The sequence below is a fragment of the Salminus brasiliensis genome, chromosome 1 (genome assembly GCF_030463535.1).
Source record: "Salminus brasiliensis chromosome 1, fSalBra1.hap2, whole genome shotgun sequence".
NCBI classification, from domain to species: domain Eukaryota; kingdom Metazoa; phylum Chordata; class Actinopteri; order Characiformes; family Bryconidae; genus Salminus; species Salminus brasiliensis.
The window spans coordinates 8,566,383-8,578,117 of NC_132878.1; the positions used below are offsets into that span (position 1 = coordinate 8,566,383).

The 11,735-nt window shown below is 45.1% G+C and overlaps 1 protein-coding gene across 1 annotated transcript; it reads left to right on the plus strand.

The window, feature by feature from the left end:
* The first annotated feature begins 1,875 nt into the window (after positions 1-1,875).
* Positions 1,876-9,534, plus strand: dnajc25 (DnaJ (Hsp40) homolog, subfamily C, member 25). The gene is made up of 4 exons (XM_072657952.1): positions 1,876-2,171; positions 4,822-4,974; positions 7,400-7,870; positions 8,944-9,534. The coding sequence occupies exons 1-4, from the start codon at positions 1,881-1,883 to the stop codon at positions 9,064-9,066; spliced, it is 1,038 nt and encodes a 345-aa protein (XP_072514053.1). The 5' UTR covers positions 1,876-1,880; the 3' UTR covers positions 9,067-9,534.
* The last annotated feature ends 2,201 nt before the right edge of the window (positions 9,535-11,735 follow it).

Here is an 11,735-nt window from a genome sequence, read left to right on the forward strand (position 1 = left end):
GGGTTCCCATGTGTCCTGGAAAACCTGGACATTTAGAGACCATTCTTCCAGTCATGGAAACTCCTGGCAAATAAGAAAAATGCTCTGGACGTACAGTATTAGTGAGATCTTGGACAGGTTGACCGGTTGAGCCACTGATGCCAAATATATTGAGTTTAGTAATGCTGCTTGCTTGTTTAACTGATTTAGCAACTTTTCCAACATGTCAGGTAGCATCGGTCATCGATACAGAGTCTAGCTGCATGTCGTTAGCTCCCAGTTTGGTGACAGATGTGCAAATCATTAGAGATTTGAAGAAGAATTTGCAGCCTATGGAAAAGCTTTGGCTACAGCACTGTGGTATCTACTACATCCAGTAATCATCTGTATAAAACCATGCTTTTAAAGCAGCATTATGCAAGAATTGGCGTTTCTTGCTCCTGGGCTCCCCCTACAGTTGGAAAGTGGAATTTGCACTTTGAGCCACCCCTAAATGACACCCTTCACAAATTTCTGGGCGTGCTAAGAGATACAGAACACAGAACATGTTAAATAAATCATGTGAACTGATGCAGTAGAGTAATACTACAGGATTTTATACGAGTATGACGTACGCAGTTGTCGTGAGTGTTTTCCCGGCCGCTTCGCCAAACTTACATGTTGCAGTTAGCAGTGTGTCAAGCCAAGAATAGCAACGAGAGGGATGCTGCTCACCCTAATACAGGTCTGTGGAGCATCACAATAATTTTAAAGCTGCTATTTTAAGGTAAAAAAAAACTACATAATGTGGCTTTAATACATACACTGTATTATGTATGTTGTGTGGCGCAACAGATAACACCACTACCGGCCAGTGAGCTACCACACCATGTGGGAGACTGGGGTTCAATTCCTGGTCTAAGTGACTATGCTGCGCTACACCAATAAGAGTCCTTGGGCAAGACTCCTAACGCTACATTGGCCCTCCTCTGTAATACGAGTAACCTGTTTAAGAGCGTCAGCTAAATGCCCTAAATACATAGAAGTCATGAGAAACGAGTGGGAACCGTGTACGTTTGGTCAGCCTGCATGGTCAGTACTTGGTGATGTATCACAACTCCTGGGTCGTCTTGCTGCACTGCTCTTTTGAGGCCTAGCTTCAGATTTGTGATGATGTTTATATCAGGGGACTGTGAGGGCCATGGCAGAACCCCTTCTGACCCATGGTGCCATGGTGGATGTTTATCTTTTCATCTTACATTTAAGGCATTCAGCAGACGCTCTTATCCAGAGCGACTTACAAAAGTGCTTTGCTATTTACCCAAGAAAAACCTCAGCTAGTTTAAATAGACTAATTTAGACTTTACTAAACAGGGAGGGGCTGGTCCGTTTGGCCTGCAAAGCCAAGATCTTCAGCTTTTTTGGGGAAGTTTGCCTCCAGAATTTGCTGGTATTTAATTAAATTAATTCCAGTTCCCTCCATCAGTGAAATGCTCTCCGTGCCACTGGCTGCAACACAAACCAGGTCAGTCCACCCCTGTGCTTAACAGTTGGCCAAGGGTCGTTGATTGATGCTGAATTGTGAGATAAGGACGCAGGACGGATTCTGTCGCTGCACAGTAGAACAGTGCAACCCCTCTCCGGACTCTTGAGGAGCTCTTGGCTGGTGACCCTTGACTTTTTATTTATTTATTTATTTATTTATTTATTTTTAAAACCAGGTGTTGTCCAAACTTTTGCATGCCACTGTTTAGTTTTGTATTGAATCCGTTTTGTATTCGACTCACTGAATCGGTTCAGCAAACTGAATCGAGCTTCTCGGCAGCGTGTAGTTCTGCAGTGCAACAGGACTACAACTCCCATCAGCGGCGCGCAAACGCGGTTGTCGTCATTCACAGCGCGACAGATTTCGCTATGCTGACATGGCTGCTTCCATATCGGGCTCGGTGTGTGTCGGTGTTCTGGGGGTCCTGCTCTTTATCTCGGCCGTCTGGGTCCCACCCGCGGCCGCCCTCATTGAAGGCCTGTACTGCGGGACCCAGATCTGCTACGACGTGCTGGGCGTGAGCAGGGACGCGAGCAAAGCGGAGATCGGGCGCGCGTATCGGCAGCTGGCCAGGAAATATCACCCTGACCGGTACCAGGGCGAGGAGGGCGCGGAGAGCGGCCAGCAGAAGTTCCTGCTCATCGCCACGGCCTACGAGACCCTAAAGGTGAGGGGAAACCCCCTGGAAAACCTGGAAACTTTGGCGTGCGCGCCCGAGTTAGAGAGAGAGAGAGAGAGAGAGAGCGCGCGTACGTGTGCGCGCACCTGAGTGTGAGAGCGAGCGTGCGAGCGTGCGCGCGTGCGCATGAGCGTGTGTGTTTACCTTTTTGTGGTAAGGGGTCAGTCAGCAGGGGTGCACCGACATGGGCCAGTATTGTTTAGGTACAAATGGGTCAATGCTGAAACCTCGTATTTCCAAAATGACAACTTGAGGAACTAATGAAAAAGTCAGTGGAAGTCAGTGAAGAAAAAAATAAAATAAAAATAATAATTTTGGAGCTTTTCTATTGGTCCGTTCATCAAGAAACTGTGACACAACACTAACCACAACTTCCAGATTTACGTTGCGCCAAAAAGTGTAAAATGAAAAAAAGCGAGACTCTGCGTATTTCTATAGAATATCTAATCAAATCGTCGAGAGAAGAACACTTCGCCAACTGTTAACCACAGGGATGGACTGATCTTGCTTGTTGTGTTGCAGCCAGTGGCACAAGAGACCTACGGGACGATTGAGCAGACGTGAAGTGATGGTGCGCTGTTCTACTGTGCAGCGAAGTGGCTAAAGTGTCCGCTTTACGATGATGTTGAGATCAGGGGACTGTGAGGGCCCTGGGTGAACCTTCAGCATGCACATGTTGAGGTAGACCATTGTGGATTTTTAGGGGGGGGGGGTGTGTTGAGGATCATTATCCTGCTTTAGAAGCCACCGTCTGATATTTGCTTCCAGAATTTGCTGGTATCTGATTAAATCCGTTCTTCCCTCCACCATTGAAATTCTCTATGTGCCACTGGCTGCAACACAAGCAAGATCAGTGCATCCCTGTGGTTAACAGTTGGCAAAGTGTTCTTCTCATGAAATTCTGCACAATTGTTCCCCAAGTATACCTTTTCTAATTGCAGCCAAAAGTTCTATTTGAACCTTATCAGTCCGCATTGGTCTCCATTTGACTGTAGGAGGCCTACAGGAAGATTGAGCAGACTCTGAAGTGATGGTGCACTGTTCTACTGTGCAGCAAAGTGTCTAAATCGGGGCTAAATGTACCTGAATCAGCATACCAGAGAAGTGAAACTCATTACACTGAATAAATACAGATATTCTAACACCTGTAATGCTACAGTATATACAGTATAAGTCCTTATAGGCCAGTCTTTTCACTTGTAGGCCATCTTTGCAATGCTGCCGGGCAGTTATTTCCAGTCACACAAGACCAGGCTCCCCTCTCTATGGAAATACTTGAAAGTAAAGGTCAAATTACAGCAATAAAATCTGGCCGAAACCCCATGAACGCTTTGAATGGTAGAGTTTGGCTCAGTAATGCACTAAAAACATGATTTTTTCCGCCATGTTCTGGCTGATCTCCATATCGACGAGGGGTGGTCAATACCAGATTAGTGTCCCCTGCCTAATTTGGCAAACTAGAAAAAAATAGCAAAATAGCCAGTAGCAATCGCAAAAGGATAAAAGCTCCCTAGCCTGCTGGACACATGCTCCATTAGCGCCAACTGTTATAGCTATATATGTAATAAGTTAAGCCACAAACTTGCTGCCATATCTACTCTGGGTAAACATGCTAGCTAACTCAGCGCTTGCGTTAGACTGCTAGCTAGTGAGGAGTAGGGAGGTCGTGGGCATCCTGTGTCCCTTGGCAAATTTGCACTGTGCCTTAGCGCACATGCTCAGCAGAAATCAGGTAGCGACAGGGTGGTCTCCCATGTCACGTTGACCCTCCTCACCTCGCGGCCTAACCGGCAAGACGATTGTTAAAGGGTGGGACTTAATATATAAACAGACACCGTTCATGTTTCAACCAGTTGCCGGCCTCCTCATTCATAACGTCTCTGATATGCCCTTCTGATTAGTGGACTGAGCTACATTAGCTTTAGCAACTAGTAACATTTATTTCAGGGATGTCCAGACCTTTGGAGGCCTAGTGTCCAGCAGTTTGCGGATTTCCCTGCTCTGCATCCTGAAGTGGATTTTCCAGTAAAGTGGTTGGTTCTTAAATATTTTGAGGACACCTACTCATACAGTGTTTCTCCCCAAATCTAGGGCATTAAAAGGGTCATAGCAGCCTCTACTCTTCTGAGAGAGGTTTTCTCCTAAATTCTGGAACCTTGCGTGAGAGTTTGATTGCATGCAGCCAAGACAGCATTAGTGAGGTCAGGTCCTGATGTTGGATGACTGCTTCTAGCACTCCTACAGGTACTGGATAGAGCTCAAACACTTCAGTTTTACTACTCCACAGCCCAATAATGGGGGTCTTTATACCCCTCTTGCTAACCTTTGACAGTGATTTGGTTTAGAGATTATAGAAGCTGTTGGTGCATCTTAATGCTGAATTCAGTAATATGAAGGAGTGTCCACAAACTTTTGGACAAATAGTATTTAGCCATGACGACTCTAATAACTCTTTAAATGTTGAAAAATTGATGTGGGTTCTTCACTATGGTACTACACACATCTTTTTGGTAAGGTAGCATACTGAACCCTAACAATTAACGACTGAGTTTAATTAATTGTGCTTGGGCAGGAAACTTTCAGAACTGTGCTGGAGTTGGACGTCCCTGATTTACCTGATCCCTTTATTGACTTGCAGGATGAAGAATCACGCAGGGACTATGACTACATGCTGGATCACCCAGAGGAATACTACAGCCACTACTACACCTACTACAGGAGAAGGCTGGCTCCCAAAGTGGACGTCCGGATAGTCATACTCGTAACCGTCTGTGCCATTTCTATTTTTCAGGTAGGTTTTCTTCTGGACCACATGTGGGGGCAGTTCTGCTGAGAGCAGTATACACGGCATCTTAAATTTGGGAACTCCTGGTATTTTCTTTTTAGTTTAGTATTTATTTTTGCTGTTATGGCAAACAAAATGACCTATGAACATGTTGAAAGGCGTCCTCAGACTTCTGATGGTCCAGTGACCTATCTCTGATTTACTGAGGATTGATTACCTTTCAATGAACGGTTGCAAGAACAAGCAAAGCTATATCAAAGCAGTATCAAAAAACAGTTTTTTTTTTGTGCTACCAAGTTTCAGTGCGTAGGTACTGCTTATTGGCTAATGGCTGATTGGCAAAAATAAATAGTTAAACACAATGCAAACAGTAATGTCTCTTCAAAATGCAAAACTGATGGTACAATGCTGTTGCTGGGCAATGCTGGTTGATCGTTTTAGTTTTATATTTAGTTTTAAAAATAAAATTACTATAATATTACAATAATATCAAGAATCATTTGCTAGTTATATGTTTTGTGCCTTACAGATGTATTAAAGGGCCTAATCAGATTAGTCTGGATGACAATTGACCCTTGCCCCGGTTGATCCAGACAGTATTTTTCAGAGAAATTAAGACAAAAATCAGTCAAAACTGATTATTTGTGAACAGATCTTTAAAGCAAAGATGTTAAAAACGGACAAATGCTGTTTGCTTAAAAATGTACTTTTAACTCCAGTAACAGCTTTAAGTGTGTTGCATTGAGTTTCTACCAGTTTCACTCAGTGTTGGAAAGAGATTTCCCCCGGTTCGACCTGGTTGTTCAGGTAGGTTGGAGTAGTGCCTTTGGGTTGATATCTAGACTTTGTTGAACATTCTACAGAGGGGTAGCCTTCGTTCCCCTTGGCTGCCCAACATCCTGTCACCGGTTTGTGGTTTGTCCCACCTTAGACCACTGTCAGTAGGTACTCTGAGCACCTCAAAATCATTGCTCTTGACCCAAACGCCTTACCATAATGATTTGGTCCTTGTCAAAGCTGTGCCGAACTGTGCTCCCCAAATTATTACTGTGCTCCCTGAACGGTGTTCCCCAAATTATTACTGTGCTCCCCGAACTGTGTTCCTCAAATTATTACTGTGCTCCCCGAACTGTGCTCCTCAAATTATTACTGTGCTCCCCGAACTGTGCTCCCCGAACTGTGTTCCTCAAATTATTACTGTGCTCCCCGAACTGTGCTCCCCGAACTGTGCTTCTCAAATTATTACTGTGCTCCCCGAACTGTGCTCCCCAAATTATTACTGTGCTCCCTGAACTGTGCTCCCTGAACTGTGCTCCTCAAATTATTACTGTGCTCCCCGAACTGTGCTCCCCAAATTATTACTGTGCTCCCTGAACTGTGCTCCCTGAACTGTGCTCCTCAAATTATTACTGTGCTCCCCGAACTGTGCTCCCCAAATTATTACTGTGCTCCCTGAACTGTGCTCCCTGAACTGTGCTCCTCAAATTATTACTGTGCTCCCCGAACTGTGCTCCTCAAATTATTACTGTGCTCCCCGAACTGTGCTCCCCGAACTGTGTTCCTCAAATTATTACTGTGCTCCCCGAACTGTGCTCCCCGAACTGTGCTTCTCAAATTATTACTGTGCTCCCCGAACTGTGCTCCCCAAATTATTACTGTGCTCCCTGAACTGTGCTCCCTGAACTGTGCTCCTCAAATTATTACTGTGCTCCCCGAACTGTGCTCCCCAAATTATTACTGTGCTCCCTGAACTGTGCTCCTCAAATTATTACTGTGCTCCCCGAACTGTGCTCCTCAAATTATTACTGTGCTCTCCGAACTGTGCTCCCCAAATTATTACTGTGCTCCCTGAACTGTGCTCCCTGAACTGTGCTCCTCAAATTATTACTGTGCTCCCCGAACTGTGCTCCTCAAATTATTACTGTGCTCTCCGAACTGTGCTCCCCAAATTATTACTGTGCTCCCTGAACTGTGCTCCCTGAACTGTGCTCCCTGAACTGTGCCCCCTGAACTGTGCTCCCCCGAACTGTGCTCCTCAAATTATTACTGTGCTCCCTGAACTGTGTTCCCTAAATTATTACTGTGCTCCCCCGAACTGTGCTCCCCAAATTATTACTGTGCTCCCTGAACTGTGCTCCCTGAACTGTGCTCCTCAAATTATTACTGTGCTCCCCGAACTGTGCTCCCCAAATTATTACTGTGCTCCCTGAACTGTGCTCCCTGAACTGTGCTCCCCAAAACTGTGCTCCCCAAAACTGTGCTCCCCAAACCAACATTTCAGTAACTTGACTGACCAACAGCATGTTCTAGCTACTGACCCCTGACTTTATTTATTTGTATTTATTATCAGCACACTGTTTTTATTAGATTCATAGTCTTCAGGGTTGTCCAGCACTGACGGCACATGCTCACCATCTTCTGTTCTCTGCAGTATTACAGCTGGTGGAGCAGCTATACCGAAGCTATCAACTATCTCACCACCGTCCCCAAGTATCGCATCCAGGCGACCGAGCTGGCTAAGCAGCAAGGCCTGTTAAACCGCACCAAAGAGAAGGGCAAGAACCGGCGCTCCAAAGAGGAGATCCGCGAGGAAGAGGAGGAGATCATCCGAGACATCATCAAGAACAAGATAGACATCAAAGGAGGCTACCAGAAGCCCAACATCTCCGACATCCTCCTGTGTAAGATCATCCTGTTCCCGTACTACCTCTGCGCCTACGTGGCATGGTACTGTTCGTGGGTATATCGCTTCAGCATTCGGGGCGAGGAGTACGGAGAAGAGGAGAAGCTCTACATCATCCGCAAGAACATGAAGATGTCGCAGGCTCAGTTCGACAGCCTGGAAGACCACCTTAAACAAACCTTCCTGGAGCGGCAGCTGTGGGTTAAGGAAAACTATGAGGTAGGTTTATATAGGAGGAGAGGTCTAACAAGTCCATGTCCAGCATTTTCCATGAGGCCTAGTTGTAAAGGCTTATGAACGTTTTCACCTAGGTAGGGTTGCAGCGGTAACCAGTTTCACGGTATACCACGGTAGTAAAAATGCACAGTTATCAAACCGTGGGCGTTTGCTTATTACCAGTGCTAAAGGAAAAAAGCGAGCCAGCTGAGAATTTCACCAATGCATTATTATTATTATTATTATTATTATTATTCTGTTAATGCTTTTGGGCCAAGCTAGCTGTGTTAGATCACTCATCTAAACAAGTGAAAGTATTGCATACTGCTGTAGCATAGTTTATTGCCAGTTTATTGCCAAAGACATGATGCCCTTAAGAGCAGTGGAAAAACCTGAAGAAATACTGTGATACCACCATAACAGTGAAACCGCAATATTTTCTTAGACAGTTATCATACTGTAAAAATCTCATATTGTTGGAAGCCTACACCTAAGCATACTATTTAAACTCATCTTAAATAATTACATCATTAAAATCAGTAAAATCCCTAGAAGCACTTAGAGTTTTTACTGTAGAAACTCCAGATCCCATTTGAACAGAGCACCCATTGCTGACAAAGTTGTGCAAATGCACATACACATTGAGCTGTGGAGCTGACTGTGTTCTCTGGAATGATGGGTGCTGCTCCATCCAGTACTTTTGGGGTGAGATGGGGAGCAGGGGATAATGAGGTGGGGTGGTGATCATCCTGTCCTCACTAACACTCTTGTCGCTGAATTGCATGAAAAGCAGGATAAATTGGTGGCCCAATACTTTTGTCCATGTAGTGGATTTCCACATTTTCAGGTTTACTGTGGTTTGTTCAACTGGACATCTTTGTTTATATCTCTCAAAAATAGTATGTTAGATTTTGCTTGTTTTTTATTTGTGTAATAATTTAATTTGGGTCACATTTGATTGAAATGTGACACCAGTTATTTCTTTATCATCGTAAAATACACACCGTGTACCTGCATAAAGCTGTGCTCCCCTGTAAGGCCCGGGACTAACCGAAGCCTTCTTGCTGGTCTCTCAGGTGTACAAAGAAGAGCAGGAGGAGGAGATGAAGATGAAGATGGCCATGGACCCACGTTGGAAGCGCTACAGGCGATGGATGAAGAGCGAAGGGCCTGGTCGCATCACCTTCATCGACGATTGACCGCACATGCCACGCACACACTGGTCTGGTGCAGACAGGCCCCCTCTTATACCAAACAGCCTGTCTGTGCGTGTGTGTGGTAGCGTGTGTACACCAATGTTTACAAAGGACCTTTTATGTGCATTTATATCAAGACCGATTTGACTGATTTTCATAGATGATGATAATGAGACTCTTAAGGTGAGGGCTGTTTTCACGTGTGTGTGTACAGAGGCTGCTGTAACTGAGCTGTCTAGGAGGAGCTGCATGGAGTCATTCTGATCTGGGAGCAGTTCTGGAGTTTTTGGCAGCTCATTTGAGTTATTAGCAATCAGAGCAGTGAGCTCACCTGGCTGCTGCTGTCAACTATGGCCTTTGGTCGTAGACGAGGCTGTCGTTCTGTCTGTCTTACCTGTTTGGCCTCTTTATGCATCCCACCGATGGAATATTATATTTTTAAAGGAATATTAAAGTGACTGTTCAACATGATTTGTTGTGCAAGTGAGTCTCAAACACGACCTTTACTCTCCACGTCATTGGACACCTACACTAAATGGCCAAATGTTTGTGACGCCCCTTCTATTAATGCATTCAGCTACTGTTCATTGCGCCCATTGCTGACACAGATGTGCAAATTCACACACATAGCTTGTCTAGTCCCTGTAGAGAAGCACTGCCAATAAAATAGGACTCTCTGAAGCAGATGAACATGAGCCTACTGGCACCATGCTGCTTAATGCCAGGCGTGGGCTAGCCTAGAGGGGCATGAAGCCCCCCAGCATTGAGCTGTAGAGCAGTGAGCCTGTTTTTTTTTTTTTTCTGGAATAACGGATTGTGCTCCATCTGCTACTTTTAGGATAAGTTGGGGTTGGGAAGGAGGTGGGTTGGTGATCATCCAACATTGTGACCTCACTAACGCTCTTGTCGTGGAGTGCATCTCTTGACTTTGGAAGAAGTAACGAATGAGCAAGTGTCCCATTACTTTTGTCCATTTTGTGTGCTATGGGAACTCCCGTTCTTCTTCCTTCTGCAGGTGGAAAATCTTCTGAAACATCTGAAAAACAAAGCTTGGACCTAATAGCTGTTTTGATGGGCATTTAAATAAATGAAGGGTGGTCTTTGACCTTTGCACTCAACCACAGTGTAGGTGCATAATTACACACTGTAGCCCACCCAAAAATAATCAGCCGTGAGCAGCTCTGTGGTGAGCAACCGTCCACTGATGAAGGGCTAGAGGATAGAGTAGAGTCTCTAACTGTACCCCAGCAGGGTGGAGCCACAAATGAGGGGTTTCTAATAAAGTGGCCAGTCAGTGTATGCTTAGTCATGGCATGACTCACCTAAACTGCTTAAAGCAGTCAGCCCAGCCAGTCCAACAGAAAGCACTGGAAAGGCTCGACCTATTAGTCTGGACTTTGGGACTCAATCTTTAATCAGAAAGCACCCTGTAAAAGCCCACTGTTGAAGTCCTGTAATTTGTGGGGCGGGACCTCCATGGAGCCCATGACCTCCATGTCACCTTTTACTGGATGTTTTTCCTGACCACTGCATACCAAGAAGACCTGCCTGATGTTTTGGAGATGCTCCGACCCAGTGCTCCCTATCTCAATCTGGTCCTTGTCCCCTAGGACCCTACATGGGCCCTGAGTGGTCCAGCCCAATAAGGCGCTGTCACTAAGATCAGAAGATCGGTCATGCAAGCTGAGGGCCTTGCTCTCTCCAGTGCAATGCTGTAATTGTCTCTCGTGTCCAAGCAAAGCTTTCTATTAGATTTTGGAGGACCATTGCTGTGAGGATTTGATTGCATTCAGTGACGAGCATTAGAGTGGTCAGAATGTTGGATGATCAGCACCCCACCTCATCCCCAACTCCCCAACTCCCCAAAAGTATTGGATGGAGCACAGTCAGTTCCACTGCTCCACAGCAGCTCAATGCTGGGGGGCTTTATACCCCTCTAGTCCACGCCTGGCATTAGGCAGCATGGTGCCAATAGGTTCATGTTTATCTGCTCCATAGAGTCCTATTCTATTGGCAGTACTTCTCTACAGGGACTATATAAGCTGTGTGTGTGTGCATCTGCACATCTGGATGTCATGGATTTGTTAGAAGGGGTGTCCACAGACTTTTGGACACATAGTGCAAATCAACCAGCTAATCTTTGACTGTGAGCTAAATGTGATTTATTTAAAAGCTGAGCTGTGGGGTTTAGTCCTGTACTGTAGGATGTGAGAACTTCTTTGGTAAAGGTCTTTAAGTCTAGTCCTTCTCTCTGCTCGTGCGCCTCATTTTGAGGGAGAGAGGGGGGGGGCAGTTTGTCCGTCTCTGTAAGGAGGGGAGCGATGCGAGGAGCAGAGGGAACTGCGGTTTGGGATACTCCCATAAAGCGTTACGGTTTCCACCCGTTTTCGAACAAACCACGCCCTCCTCATTTACGATTGGCTAATGGTTCACACTCAAGTCCTAAAGCCCCGCCCCCTCGTCAATATTAATTAGCATTTTTGCTATGGGATAATGCTCAAATTATTGCAGATCATTATAAACATTCACCTCAGTCGTGTGACGAACATGGAGTTAATATAACAACAATAATAATAATAACATTTATAATAATACTAATAATAATAAGAATTTTTTTTATATTTTTAATAATATATTTAAATATATATATTTTTTAAACTATTAATAATAAT

Bases quoted from the DNA above. Each gene is read 5' to 3' on its own strand.
- dnajc25 (XM_072657952.1), top strand. From the start codon at position 1,881: ATGGCTGCTTCCATATCGGGCTCGGTGTGTGTCGGTGTTCTGGGGGTC. The intron at 2,172-4,821 runs GTGAGGGGAAAC...ATTGACTTGCAG, and splicing joins CGGCCTACGAGACCCTAAAG to GATGAAGAATCACGCAGGGA. The intron at 4,975-7,399 runs GTAGGTTTTCTT...TGTTCTCTGCAG, and splicing joins GTGCCATTTCTATTTTTCAG to TATTACAGCTGGTGGAGCAG.